General features: G+C 41.6%; 1 protein-coding gene across 8 annotated transcripts in view; it reads right to left on the minus strand.

The window, feature by feature from the left end:
• The window catches only part of LOC132867290 (intermembrane lipid transfer protein VPS13B-like), a 335,496-nt gene that overhangs the window by 214,080 nt on the left and 105,481 nt on the right, over positions 1-15,935 (minus strand). For all 8 annotated transcript variants that reach the window (XM_060900109.1, XM_060900106.1, XM_060900105.1 and 5 more), the window contains 2 exons: positions 1,586-1,717; positions 1,098-1,277 (listed from right to left, as the gene is read on the minus strand). In XM_060900109.1, coding sequence (XP_060756092.1) covers positions 1,098-1,277; positions 1,586-1,717 — 312 coding nt within the window. The remainder of the gene's footprint in view (positions 1-1,097; positions 1,278-1,585; positions 1,718-15,935) is intronic.

Consider the following 15,935-nt stretch of genomic DNA (forward strand, 5'->3'; position numbering starts at 1 on the left):
CGAATTTGTCTCCTTGTACTTGGCAATGATGCACCGAACTGCAGTTCTGGAGACTGTAAACCTCTTCGAAATGGCAGTGTAGCCTTGGCCCTTGTCATGAGCCTCCACAATCTTTTGTCGGAGTTCAAGACTTATTTCTTTAGTCTTCGGCATTGTGACAAATAGTAATCCTCCTCATTCATTCAAATGCCCTGTTCCTTGGAGTCCTTTTAAACTGTTGAATGGAGCCAATTGACTACAGGTGTTGCTAGGAAGCCAATTGATTGCACAGGTGTTGTTTAAAAGCTGATTGGTTAATTAACTGTGTTTTAAAAGCAAGAATCCACATGGGGGCTAATATTTTTGACCAACTCATTTTTACCATATTTCATATAAAGACAGCCTAAAACTAATTTCATATTCCAAAATGCACCACAAACATCTGAATAGTACTGGTGATTGTTTGTGTATATCAATTTTTATCAATGCTTTAAACATTTGGAGGATATTTGGGAAAATGTTCCAAAATTTAAGGGGGGCTAATAATTTTGAGTTCAACTGTATGTCGATATCCCACCGATGCAGATGTGCGCGTTTCTGAGCCACAATGGGATTAAACAGCGCACAGGGTCAAACACCAAACAAAAAACACTTAATGCATAGCTGAGTCTTGATATCCACAAATGCGACGAATGCAACGTGCCCGATAATAATAAGGTGCTTCAGGCTGCACATTACAGGGTTCTCCATTCCATCCCCTGTGCATCTTTAAGGAGCAGAGAGAATGTGAAACACAGAGAGAGGAACATGTCTGATGACCTCGGGGCCTACAATGTTGGTGTCTGATTCCTGTGAGCTATAATAAATCTGTCTTCAGTACCCTCTCACATTCCCCAAGATACTGCATCTCTGATTTCAGCCTGGGACATTAAAGCAATACGCTGACATAAGTCTGAATGAGAGATTGGACAGCAGTGTTGATGTGTGTGCGCACGCGCACGCGTGCGTGGGTGGGTGTGAGTGGGTGAGTGAATATGAGAGAGAGAGAATTTACAGAAAACTGATCCATCTGTTATCTGAAAATGATAGTTAGCAAATAAACATGTGCATGTACCCACCAGAGTTATGCCAGTCTCCGGTGGGTTGAGGGATCTGTAGTGAGAACGTGAGTAGGTCTGGAGCTAGAAGAGACTGTGGACGGCGGTTCTCACACAGCCAGTGTCGACTGTATAGCTCTCGTGTGTCAGCCGGGCCCTGCAGCACAACCACCAGCTGCTCCTTCTGCCGCTCGCCCATACCTGCAGCACAACACGCTGTATTTAGACACACAATTGCAGCACAGCTTTACCTTAAGACATACGCACTTTACAACGGCATGAAAGAAAAATAATCTCCATCAATTAAAAAGAAATAAATACAAATCCAAAAGGAGCCAGTAAACTGTGCCGACAGACACAAGTGAAGGAGGGCAGAGAGAGTGAAACAATGAATAATAAGAGAAAGTAGGCTTGGAACAGAGCACCTGAGTGTGATATGGGTCCTGGGTTGGCAGCAAAATTTAAAAAGAAAAAAAAAAAAAAAAAAAAAAGGGCTCAGCTGTACTCACCCTGGGTCCTGGAACACACGGTGACTGCTCCCAACATTCCCGAAGCACACCACAGCATTGCCTTCTGACACACCTTCAGCTCCATACTCTGTACTGATACCTCCAAAGTGGGAGCATATTTCACACCTACACCTACTCACACACACACGACATATGAAAACAGCTTTGAGTACTTAAATGCAATTTAAGAGACATACAGTACATGGCCACCAGACCATTACATCTATAGGAGTTTGTTGAACGTCAACATTCCAAAATTATGGGCATAAATTCAAATAAATAAATAAATTAATTAATTCCACCCCTCAATACTGAGCAAGGCCCCCTGGTGATAAATGCTGGTGATAACTACTGACCCCAGCAAGAATAATCAGTGAAGTCAGGCACTACTTTGGTCAAGTAAGGTGGTGTAGTGGTTAGCACTGTTGCTTCACAGCAAGAAGGTTCTGGGTTCGAGCCCAGCAGCTGACGGGGGCCTTTTCTGCGTAGAGTTTGCATGTTCTCCCCGTGTCTGCGTGGGTTTTCTCCAGGTGCTCTGGTTTCCCCCACAGTTCAACGACATACAGTTCGGTTAACATGGGGTAGGCTTAGGTCGAGGTGCCCTTGAGCGAGGCATCTAACCTCCAGGTGCTGTTAGCATGGCTGCCCACTGCTCTGGGTGTGTGTTCACTGCTTCAGATGGGTTAAAGGGGAACTGAAGGCAAATTTATCATCAAAATTCTATATGAGTGATTCCACGCTTATGGGTACTGAAATGGGGACATGAACTTATTTTTAAAAATTCACCTAAAACCATTTCTTTTTTTACCATCAGGTCACAAAACATGTAATCTTTAATGAATGATATGTTAAAAGATAACTTTAATTTTCTGAGATGTAATAAAAACATATTTATATGCCAAAGTCAGAACGTAACAGAAGTGTTGTGGACATATATATTCTCAATTTTAACAATGTAGAATTACTTTTTGAAACATAGGAAGGTGATGTTTTAGCAAATATAATTAATAAACATGTGTAGTAGAATAAACATACACATTCTTTCAATAAGATTAACATGGTATATAGCTAGATTGTAATTAATTTGTAACAGACGCGAGATGGACAATCGTAACAGAAGTAATGGAACAGACATCATTTTGGAACTCATAGGCTTGACTTTGGCATATAAATATGTTTTTATTACATCTCAGAAAATTAAAGTTATCTTTTAACATATCATTCATTAAAGATTACATGTTTTGTGACCTGATGGTAAAAAAAGAAATGGTTTTAGGTGAATTTTTAAAAATAAGTTCATGCCCCCATTCCAGTACCCATAAGCGTGGAATCACTCATATCTCTTTTTTTTTTAAATGTAGAAATGCATTTCTGATAGCCATTCTGTCACTGCTATAGCAAGTTATGAGTGTTTGAAATATGCTATGTAATATCAGTCCGTATGTCAAAGCAATGGCCGTAAACGAGATTCGCTAAGACCTGTGCGAGACATCGTAGGACGGAAGTAAAACGTACAGCGGAAATCAAAGTGACCAACATCTGCCAACGTTGTCAAAAGACACGCGCGCCCTCCTTCGAATGCTGACGTAAATCAAGCCGGAAGTTTTCCCATGTCCGAAATCGCTCCTTACTCCCTATATAGGGCACGAAATAGTGAGGACGCCATTTTGTAGTGCTGCCCGAAACCTTTGTGAGGATTATTTACACCCTATATAGTGCACTCAAAGTATCCCACAATGCGTCACGAAAAGTAGCGTACAACCGATGGTCGCTAACCAAAGCAATATATCCCATCATGCATTGCGGTCGCACTGAAATAAATCAAATTAAAAGTCTCAAATTTGATTTAATAAAAGGCAGCGGCAAAGAAGAAAAGTATTCAGCCTTGATTTAAAAAAGAAAGATGCAGGCACTTTGTATTGATTAAATGTGGGAAATGCGCCCAGTATAATATGGATTCAAATCACAAAAATACATGCATGTATTTATTTTGAAAACCCACCAGCCGCCTGATCTGGCACGTTTTAATTGTGCGAGAGTAATGACGTAAATACCGGCGCAATGGACTCGTCCTTATCCTGTCGTCTTTCCAACTCTTCTCTACACCACGTTGGTTCGAAGTCGTATGGAATAATCTCCATCACTGATGAAGCTGGCAAATCTCGAAATTGATCTAAATTGGAATGATCTGGCCGCTGTGTAAACAGTTCTCAAAATGGCGGCGCTGACGCTTCACGTTTGAAGTCTCGCACAAGTCTCGTGAAGATCGCGCGGATAAACGACGCCTGCCGTGGACCATACGGACTACATTCAACGTGGCTAAAAACTGAAAAGGCCGATAAGTGTAATATAATAATACGCCGATACGAGTCACGATATAAGGTTAATAAAACCAAAAACGTAATTGAACAACACGCTAATTACAGGGGTGATAGCGTTCCGGCGCCGAGCCGGATTTCCGGCGTACCGTGGCTGGGGAAAAAAAAAAATAAAAATCTAGTTCGCCCATTGTCCTGTGTCATTCTGAGATGCGCAGATAGACAGTAAAGGGAATTCCGAATTCTATCTGCGCATCTCAGAATGACACAGGACAATGGGCGAACTAGATTTTTTTTTTTTTTTCCCCAGCCACGGTACGCCGGAAATCCGGCGCGGCGCCGGAACGCTATCACCCCTGTAATTAAGAAATAAAGCAAGTTTAAAAATGACTTCAGTTCCCCTTTACAAGCAGAGAGGAATTTCACAAGCGTACATGATGAATAAAGTTGTTCTTCTTCTTCATGAGCCTGGTGCCAAGCTGATGTTCCAACTCGTCCCAAAGTTTTGATCCCCAAGGTCTAATCAATCCAATTAATGCTACAGAATACAAAAAAAACCAAACAAGTCCCATACTCGACGACTGTGTGCTTCCAACTTCGTAGTAACAGTTTGGGGAAGGCCTACATATGGTGCTATGGTTGAGTGTCCACATAACTTTTGGCCCTAGTGTGCATCCACAACCACTTCTGATCCCATTTAAGGACTATAATGGATCGCAAGTTCATGGTTCGAAGCCCTCTTATTCTGGTGTTCCAACACTAACTTATTTGAAAAGTTCAGAAAACGTGCTTCTCCAGCCATGTCCTGATCACTCGAGCCCATGAAGCAGCTTTAAAGTAGTTCTAGAATTTTAGAACCCACTATTGATGAAAATGTAGTATAAGGGTATATATTCAATGTATGCAAATTAAAAATAAAAAATTTCCCCATCAAAGGGGTGTATTTGAGCAACAAAACCGAGCTTCTGGGAAGCATTTCCTGAAAATCCCAGTCAGGAGTCACGTGACTGATGACGTAGTAAATTGACCAGGATGGCAGCATCCAGTATAAACACAAGCGAAGAATCAGACAGCGATTATTCAGACGAAATTACGTCTGAAGACGAAAGTGAATCGTGTTCCAGTCGAGGTGAGTCGATGCACAACATTTTTTCTACTAAATCAGAGGTCTGGGCCGAAATGTGCGTCGTGATCGGCAGTATATTTGGGGCGAACCGATGGCGTTCAAGCGGCCTTTCCAACAACACGGAAATGACTGCAGCTGTCAAAGTCTGCTTTGTGTGCGTTCGGAGCTTGGGGAGAAGAAAAATGCGGGCCTGAATGGGGACAGTCACGGCTGTATCATAGAAGTGCAAAGCAGGAACTCGTCCAGGGATCATCTAGTTCTTGTTTAGTTAAAGAACCCTTTAATTGTCCTAAAGGTTCGGGAAGCTTGTTCAAAGCGCGCCTCAAGATTCTCCCATGGACTATAAAAACCACTTTTCCCTTTACACTCACCAGCATAAATATGTGCACTAGCCTTCAACTAGCACCAGTCTGGCCTCGTCCGCTTTACTTGCCGGTTCCACTCAGCGAGATCGTATCCATTATTCTTATCAGGATCAGGGAACTGATGCAGAGATACTCCGTCTTTGTTGGTTTTAGAACAGCCGTACGCGACACACTTTTTTACCATCGTATACAGTGGAAATAATCCGTAGATCCGCGAATTGTCACTCACAGTCACAGTATGTACAGGAAGTGAGCTGTCTAGCTTGTCAATTTACTACGTCATCGGTCACGTGATCGCGGCGCGATGTTTTGCTCGTGGGCTATCGCAGAAAATCCTCTATAAAATCATTACGGATAAACATTTTGTGATTTTTTTTTTGTAATATACTACAAATATTAGTATTCATCGTTACATGCAAAGGCGATTTTCAAATTCTAAAACTACTTTAAGAATGATTCACCTTCGACTACATTAAAAGCAAACCTAAGCAAGTACTCATACACCTTACGCACACATTTAAACCACAAGCCAGTCTGATTTACTGTGGTTTGTCACTCTGTGTGCAGCTCGTTCCACTGATCAGAACGTTTCAAGAAACACACAGACAAAAACAGAGAAACAGATAGATAAGTAAAGCCAAAACGTAAGAAAGAGAAAGGCAGGGAGTCGAGTGAGGCAGAGTGCCTCTCTGTCTGTGGGTTAAATTCTGGGGTCATATGATGGACACGTTAGCTCCGTGTTGAAAGCCAATTCCAAATAGCTGGAGGAATGATGCTTAAACGATACACATCAAATTTTCCCTCTCGGGCACCATTTCCGTCAAACCCCATGAGGGGTAGAATGTTACAGCGAGTTGGTAACTCAGCTGAAACTACTTGCATCACCTGTTCCAGTCCACCCACAGGCCCTCAGTGCCAGATACACAGCATTTAATTTCCTTGCACATAGGCAGACAGGGGGGGAAGTGGGGAACTCAGCAGGACCTGGTCGACAGAACTCTCCAGGCCTTCATATGACCTCCACTCTCAACAGATCTAATGTCACGCTCAGGAGGAAAAAGGTGGAGTAAAAGATGGAGGTGCATTTCTTCTTCTCTCACTGGTTACTTTTATTGGTCAGCTAGGGCTGAAGGTAGCGTCAGTTAACAAGTGAGAAAGAACTCTGTGTGCGCGCACACACACACACACACACATGTACACACACCAAGGCAAGTGCAGCTGTGCCTAAACATGCAGCTGGGCATTGAGGAGATCAAAAACCCCATCAAACATCAAACAGTTGGTGGGTAGACCCAAACAGCTGGCTCAGTCATCTTAGTCTCTCTCTCTCACACACACACACCACACTTTAAACCATGAGAACAAGTACTTCAAGTACTATGCACAGCACATGTATGAGCTGATGTAGTTGCATGGGACACCTGCAGTAACGTTACTACCATTTGTCCTTTCTGAGACTGACAGCATCAGAACAGTACATTTCTTTATTGCACACAGTGTCTTGTTTGTATCGTGCCATTACAAAAATACCGCTTTTTCATAAATGTAAATATCATGGTGACAAGTTTCTATAGGTGGTAAGAAGAAAGAAGAAAAAAAAAGGGCACCGACATATAAACTACATCCCAAGTGTAGGTAAGAGGTGATCCATTTTAATTTCTTCTAGCACTGAACTGGAATGAATTGCTAAAATCATTATAGTTGAATAAGGGCCCGGTCCCACAACACCGATAACTATACCTATAACTACAACTCTGACCATCCCTCTGCCTGAATTTAGTTCCAGTCTGGAGCACTCACACCACAACTATAATCCCGACTACAATATCGCTTGGTCCTGCCACTCAAGGAAATAAATGCATGTAACTTAGGAATAGTCACGGAAGTTTTCCCCCCCCCCCAAGTAGTAGCACATTATTCCGGGTCATACCGTACAGCCTGAACTTCAAAACAACCCATGTACATACTCCGCTGGTTGATAAAATACGAATAAGTCACAGATTACGGAAATATAATAAAAATACAATTAAAGATGCAAAATACAGCGTGGTTATGGATTTTAATACGGATGCATAACGAATGCTAATAATTTACGGATTGGTCATGGACGTTTCAGTATATTACAGATTGGTTACGGATTTCATACGGATGATGCATCACGGATAAAAAAAAAAAAATTAAGAAGTCTAAAACAAAATGTTTGGACTGCTCAAGTTCATAATTAAAACATCTTGCTTGCATTTATATGTTTATTCATTTACTATTGATATTTCACGGAAAAATCACGCATCCATGAATAAGAGATCCGTGCTTTGTATTATTTTTTTATTTTTTATTTTCCGTGAATCCGTATTCCGTGACTTCACGATGCAACAAGGATGTACAAAGGTGCCCGGGGAAAGAAAAAAAAAAAAAAGTGCTCAGACAGGGTCACATGTAAATAATTACCTAATTGGTCAGATATTTTATCGGATCAGGTCCAGGCCTGGGGGGAAATAAATAAATAAATAAATACTGATACCGATAAACCCAAGCCTGGGCTATAGGTATCATTATCGGTCTGGTGTGACCACCAACCACAAACTGCAGGGGACCGATTTATTTATATAGTTATTGTTACAGCCATAGTTATCGGTATTGTGGGACTGGGTCTTAACAGGAGAGAGCAGAGTCTTTCAGTCAGAAATTAAAGAGGAGAAGAAGGTAAAGTTCTCAAACATGCTTGCTGTTTCTGGAAGCTAACAGCTCTTGGCCATTTAATAGCTTTTATACAGCTGGATGACAACATTGCTCCAAGAATACTGTAATATGTGCCATCCAGCAGCGTTCTATCGGAAGCAAACAGACCTCACACCAAGCTGCCATAGGAATCACAGAAACAATACTGTCCATTATTAGTAATCCATGCGCTTGACCAGTGTTGTAGTCGAGTCACTAAACCTCAAGTCCGAGTCCAGTCTTGAGTCCCCAGTGTTCAAGTCATTAAAAAAAAAATAAAAAAATTCGAGTCGAGTTCATTATTGATCCAACTTGAGTCCGAGTCGAGTCCAACACTCGGAATGCACCGTTTGACGGTGGCTGTTTCAGCGCCATTAACATTAGTTTGTTCCTGAACATGACGTATGAACAGGTGAAATGTGCATTCTCTGTCAGGGAGTGCGAAGTATTCGGTCAAATATGGTTGGGAGACGGATGGAAGTGTAGAAGGTGTGTTTATTAATACAACTGAAGACAATCCAGAACGGCAGGCAAAATCATAAAACAGTGAAACAGGTAATAGGTCAAGCGAGGCACAAACAGGCTATCGTAGACTCGGCAGAATCAAAGACGAGAAACAGGAAATCAGGGATCAGGAACCCAAACAAGGAAATACGGTTCGGAAACGTGTCAGCAATGCAACTCAATACTTCGCAAAGTAAATGTGTTTTCACAGTTTTTATATAGGCATGCTGATTGCTCCTTAATCCTGTGCAGGTGCGAGTTGTTTACGGCGTGCGGGAGAGTCCGCTTGGCGCATGCGCCGTCCGCCCAAGAGTCTCTCTGATGCACGCGCCAAGGCACGCACCTGTGACACTCTTACACGAAATTAGTACAAAATTAATGTAGATACAAATATCTTATGCCAAATTAATTATGGCACATTACCAAAAAAATAAAGAAAAAATCCGAGTCCTCGTCTCCATTTTATGAGTCCTAATGCAGTTAATGCACGAGTCCGAGTCATCAGTGCTCAAGTCCTGGACTCGAGTACTACAAGCCTACTCTTGGCAGAATCTTGAGATGACACCAAGAAGTGTGATACTAAAAAGTTTTACAAAAATGTATGACTACCTTGGACAGGCAAAAACAAGCTTAACGGTCATAAACAAAACATGCCGTGGTGTGGGATGTACCATCACTTTATTCCCTTAGATTAATAGCTGCAAGAAAAAAAAAAAGCTTCACAATGTCATCAAAAACTCAGCAAAATCTCTGCTCCTTTGTTGTAGCAAAGTCTGACCTATCCTTCGTTCAATTTCATTGAGATGGATCTAATAAAAGTATTAGGTGCTTTACACATGCAAAAGGGCAAGCTCTGGTCAACATTAACATGATTAGCAGTTATGTAAAGGATGCAAGGGAGAAGAACGTTACAAATCTGGTAAAGCTTCTCCTTCCCTATTGAAAAGTTAATTACCCTGCAAGTTTGGTGGCAATCTTGTAACTCTGAATGATTTAAAAATAAAAATAAAAAAAATACTAGAATTTGGTGCACAAGTTTTAATTTTCTTTGGGTATTCTGAAATCAACACACGGTCAAAAATTTACATACGCTCACTTAGATTATTAATTCAGAGGTGCTGAAAATTCCAAAATGTCTCTTATCTTGCCAAGGCCGAGGTCTCAACTTCCTGTTAGTGATCGTGATTGACTACAGCTGGTAGCTTCTCTGTGCATCCATAAAAAGGGTTTGTTTACAGCACTCATTGGATTGACCAACACACAGTAAAATGGGAAAGTCCAAGGAGCTCAGTGCAGATCTGAGAAAGAGGATCACAGATATACACAACTCCGGAATGTCTCTTGGAGCCATTTCTAAACAACTGCAAATTCCAAGGTCCATTCAAACAATTGTATCCAAGTTATTGTGAGGTGTAGTCACTTTGCCAAGCCACTTTGCTTCAAGAAAACCCAAACCGTCACCCTCAGCTGAAAGGAAATTGGTTTGGATGGTCAGGGACAACCTGGGAACCACCATGGCACATCCCTGCCATGAACTAGAAGCTGATGGATCACTGTCTACAGTACAGATCACCATGGACTAAGAGGCTGCTATCCAAGAAATAACCCCTTGCTCCAAAACTGACACCTCCAACCTAACTAAAGTTTGAAGCTGACCACATGGACAAAGAAAAAGCCTTCTGGAGGATGGTCAGATGAGACAAAGATTGAGTTGTTTGGCCACAATGACCTCCATGTACAGAGGGACACTGTACCAGCTGATGGTGGTGGTAGGATCATCATGCTCTGGGGCTGTTTTGCTGCCAGTGGAACTGGTTCATTGCACAAAGTGGATGGAATAATGAAGGAGGACTACCTCAGAATTCTTCAGTATAAATCATCAGAAACTTTAACACGACTTGGAACTTACAACAGGACAATGAACCCAAACACGCATCAGAGCTGGTTGTGGAGGATAAAGCAAGCTAACATTGAACTTAAAACAAGTCCTGACTTCAACCCTATTGAAAATATATGGACCGTGCTTATAAGTCAAGTCCATGCCAAGAAACAAACATTTAATTGAAGTCTACCAATTCCACCATGAAGAGTCGTGAAGTATCCAACCAGAATTCTGCCAGAAGCTTCATGGTAAACAAAAAAATATTTGTTCAAGGTGAATCTTGCAAAGAGACATTTTACCCAAGTATCAGGTGTGCTGTATGTACATTTTTGACCCTGTATGTATAATTTTGACTTCGTGTTGATTTCAGAAAACCCAAAGAAAATTAAAACTTGTGCACCAAATTCTAGTGGTATTTTTTTTTATTAAAAGATGCATGCTGTACATTCTGCCACAGAAAAAGAACAGTTCAAAGCAATTTCTGAAAGCCCAAATATTGCCATGACATTCATGTCACTGTATGTAAACTTCTGACCACAATTGCATGTGAACCTCTCGGATTAGCAGTTAATTTGAAAGTGAAAGAGCAGGGATCGATCAAAATCTGCTCTTCACAGCACATGGTTGGAGAAGTGCATCATGGCATGAACAAAATATTTCTGAGGACCTGAGAGAGAGAGAGAGAGAGAGAGAGAGAGAGAGAGAGAGAGAGAGAGAGAGAGAGAGAGAGAGAGAGAGATGTTGATGCTCACCAGGCTGGAAAAGGTCACAAAACTAAAGCATCAACTCACAGTTGGACAGACCGTGTCCAAATGGAGGAAATTCAAGACCATTGTTACCCTCCCCATGAGTGGTCAACCAACAAAAATCACTCCAAGAGCAAGGCATGTAACAGTCCGCAAGGTCATAAAGGAACCCAGAGTAACTTCTAAGCAACTCAAGGACTCCCTCACATTGGCTAATATGTCAGTGATCATGAGAACACTGAACAACAATTGTGTGCATGGCAGGGTTGCAAGGAGAAAGCCACTGCTCTCCAAAAAGAACACTGCTGCCCATCTGCTGTTTGCTAAAGATCACACAGACAAGCCGAAAGGCAAACAGAAAAATGTTTTACGGATGAACGAGACCAAAATTGAACCGATTTAAACCAAAACGAAGTGTTATGTTTGGAGAAAGGAAAACTCCGCATTCCAACAAAAGAACCTTGTCCCTTCTGTGAACCTAGGTGGTGGTAAAATCATGGTTTGAGCCCGTTTTGCTGCATCTGGGCCAGGACAGCTTGCTATCATTGTTCCATCAAAGAATTCTGAATTATACCAGCGAATTCTAAAGGAAAATACGTCACGACATCTATCTGTGAACTAAATCTCAAGAGAAGGTGGGTCATGCAGCAAGACAACGACCCTAAGCACACAAGTCGTTCTACCAAAGAATGGTTAAAGAAGAATAAAAGTTCATGTTTTGAACTTAATCCAATAGAAATGTTGTGGAAGTGAGCAATTCATGTGAAGAAACCCACCAATATCTGAGACTTGAAGCTATTCTGTACAGAGGAATGGGCTACAATTCCCCCAAGACGATGTACAGGACTGACCAACAGTTATCGGAAAAGTATAGTTGCAGTTACTGCTGTACAAGGTCGTCACACCATATGCTGAAAACAAAGATTCGCCTACTTCCCCCCCCGCACTCATAGGTTTATAATATTGGATCATTTTCCTTAATAAATAAATAGCCATGTATTTTTTTTGTCTCATTTGTTTAATTGAATTATCTTTATCTACTTTTAGGACCTGTGCGAAAATCTGATGATGTTTTATGCAGAAACATAGAAACTTCTAAAGGGTTCACAAACTTTCAAGCACCACTGTATATGAAACACCTCCAAAACCGAGGCAATATCGGGGAGCATGGAAAGCTGGAAGAGTTTAACATCTACATAAAGGCTTTCTTCTAAGGAGGTCTGCCATATGGACAGTGTCACAGGAGCTTGGAACTACTTCAGTGGAAACTATTCACAACAGTCAGCACAAATGAGTGCAAGTGTGAGGCCTAACAGGGCAGCAACGCCACAAACACACTCACCAGTTTGCAGCTAATCAGAGTCAGCAAGCACTGCACAATTTATATCGACCGACTTTAGACCTGAACGGCATAAACGTCTCAAATAGAGCTGGTCAGTCTATATTAATATTTGCTTTAGGAGAAGCAGATGAAATAATAGGTGATAATCTATGATCTGAGGGGCTCCTCGGAAAATAGTACTACGCCAGTCACCAAAGAGAATCCATAATTTCAACCGGTGCTTCTCAGTGCATGGTATATTTGATTTATATCCCTCGTCAAAAAATTCCAAACTAAAAAAGGTGTTAACTTTCGTCGAGGAGCTTGAATCTCAGCATAAACTTACTGGAGGCAGCCATGTTTGTTGCTTACGCCAGTGCGACCTTCGAACTGCACACATGCAATGTACCATGCTATTGCTTTTTTTTTTTATATATAAACCATGCTATCGCCTGCCTCGCTAGGCATGATCATGATACATCGATCTACACACAGAAATGCTCACGGAGCCACGGCTGTGACTTGAGTCGGCCATGTAGCTTGAAATTGTGACATCAGTTCATGGTATATCCAGAATATACCATGACTGACTCACCATATCCATTTTTTTTTTTTTTTGGCATCACAAGATACATTGCTGAATCAACAGTGGAACTACTTTAGGTCACGTAAGCCATCCTTGGCCAATCCCTGCACAGGAGTTTTTTGATGAGGGACATAAAAGACTAATATATTCCAGGGTTCTCCACTTTGCAAAAAATAAAAGGTGGTGGCAGGGGTTTGGGGGCCACCTGAAGCTGATGGACTTTGCGCTTTTTTGACAGAGAAACTGGCCAATAAATGGATAGGAAATGCTAAATAATTGTTAAAATCCATCCATCCATCATCTATAGCCACTTTATCCTGTCCTACGGGGTCGCAGGCAAGCTGGAGCCTATCCCAGCTGACTACGGGCGAAAGGCGGGGTACACCCTGGACAAGTCGCCAGGTCATCACAGGGCCGACACATAGACACAGACAACCATTCACACTCACATTCACACCTACGGTCAATTTAGAGTCGCCAGTTAACCTAACCTGCATGTCTTTGGACTGTGGGGGAAACCGGAGCACCCGGAGGAAACCCACGGGGAGAACATGCAAACTCCACACAGAAAGGCCCTCGCCAGCCACGGGGCTCGAACCCAGGACCTTCTTGCTGTGAAGCGACAGCATTAACCACTACACCACCGTGCCGCCATTGTTAAAATCATTTTACAAAAAATGAACACATTCTTACTGTACATATCTTTATTGTCAATCTGAGACTCATTTGAAATTTCAGTTGAGACTGATGCGCCTGTTGCACATCTCTGAATTAATTATATTTTTTTCTGTGTGTGAAAAATAAATGAACTTCCATGCATAAACAAAATACCCAATTACAATAAATGCATACATTTTTTACAATACACATAATGTTAATTGGGTGAAACTACTGCAATCAATGCATGAGCTGGTGCGCGCGCCCGAGACTGGCACTACAAAGCCACCCCGGCCTCCGTAGTTCGGGTCCCTTGACCCAGGAACCCGGAAGTCCTGCAGTAAACAACCACAGGGAAGCAACGGGAAAATGCAGCTCTCGCCTATACAATCACAGGTACGTAAAATAAAAGACCTGAACTTTGTGTGCGCGCGCACTGCTATATGATTACTGTAACTGTGTATGGTCAGAAAAGACGATAGATAAGCGTAACCGTTGCACAACACTACAAACACCCGCAAAGTTATTTATCTGCTGGCTAGCTGCAGCTTGTAGCTTCCAGCGTTACTATGTGTCAGTATAGTGTAACGTGGTGCGGTGTAGTGTAACGCAGGGGTAGACCTCAATCTGCAGAGCTCTGGGTCACAATCTGTATGCAGCCAGCCGGATGGTTTTCTACTGCAATCGCGTGGCCACTTCAGGCTGCCCCGTATGCATTCGTTTAATGGTCTTCTGCGTGTTAGTTACAAAATTGTAATAAAGTGAATACGATTTATTTGGTGTATACTGATGAAGTTACTTTTTTTTTTTTTTGGCCAAGGGAAAGGTGGCGGGCCAGAATTATAACGTGGCGGTGCACCACTTTAAAGACGCCCGTCGAGAACACTATATTCATAGCAACGTTTTAGTCTCAGGAAAATATGAGCGAATGAGTCAAATAAAAACCCTACTTTTACTTGATTTACAATCAATTAAAAAGTTACTAGATTGCCACCAAACTCCTAGGATAATTAATGTCCACTTAAAAGTAATGATGACTTAAAAATGATCATAAATCAGAGAGAAAAAAAAAAACAACATACTGTTCACATGAGTCATCAGCATCACTTACACTACGTTCAGACTGCAACCTGAAACGACCCATATCCGATTTGTTGTGAAATCCGAGTTTTTTGTTAGGCCGTTCACGTTACCAATTATATGAGACTTGTATGCGATCTCCAATATGAACGGAAAACGACCCAAAAGTGTCCCGCATGCGCAAATTGACACGTAATAAGCACATCTACATAATACGTAAACAAAAAAAAAAAAAGCGCACTCTTCAAGTTTAATGATTTCTTTCTTTTTTTTTGTTTAATTATCTGGTTAAAGTGTGAGGTCTCGTGTGTGTTTTTGTTTCTGAACTGAAATGAAAACGTGTAGCCTGGTAACGAGGGTTGACTCCTAAATGTCTCTCTAATTTCTATATAAGTGCACTACATGTTACTAGGAAGTAATGGATTTTTAAACTCTATATAGTGCACTCGAGCTTCAGTAGGCAGTCATTTGGGATACGGCCGCTGTATTACCAAACTCTTAATTCAGGCTTAATAATTTGCACATTTATTTCGTCATATTAATAAACTTTCTCTACATTTTTTTATAAATATTTATTTAGATGGTTTATAGCCAGCTGAATTCTGCAACTTCTCTCAGCGCTGGCTCAAGGTGCAGAAACACCAGTGCAGTTTGCTATGGAGACGAGGCGAGACCTGGCGATGTGGTTTTTGTGGCGGCGGCGGAACTCGCGCAATAATCTGATTAATGTGGGCAGCAGACTAATGAGACCGAAGGTGTCAAATTACTGGAAATTTCCAGAACAATCTTATAATCTTGTAATACAGGATGGTTTAAGTTATAAATCAGTTATAGAAACTGTTTTATTTAATCAGGCTAACAGATCAACATCCAGGTCCCTACCAAATCCACCATTAGCTTGATCAATTCTATAAAAGTCTATTTAAATTCTGAAAACTGCACAAATGTTGTTGTTTTCCACCAAAGAGGCGGGATTAGCCAACGCAGAATAGTGACGTTTGTCTCTTCTTGATGACGTGTAGGTCGCATGAATGCGACCTGTCCGGT

This window comes from Neoarius graeffei, chromosome 19, assembly GCF_027579695.1.
Source record: "Neoarius graeffei isolate fNeoGra1 chromosome 19, fNeoGra1.pri, whole genome shotgun sequence".
In the NCBI taxonomy this organism is placed as follows: domain Eukaryota; kingdom Metazoa; phylum Chordata; class Actinopteri; order Siluriformes; family Ariidae; genus Neoarius; species Neoarius graeffei.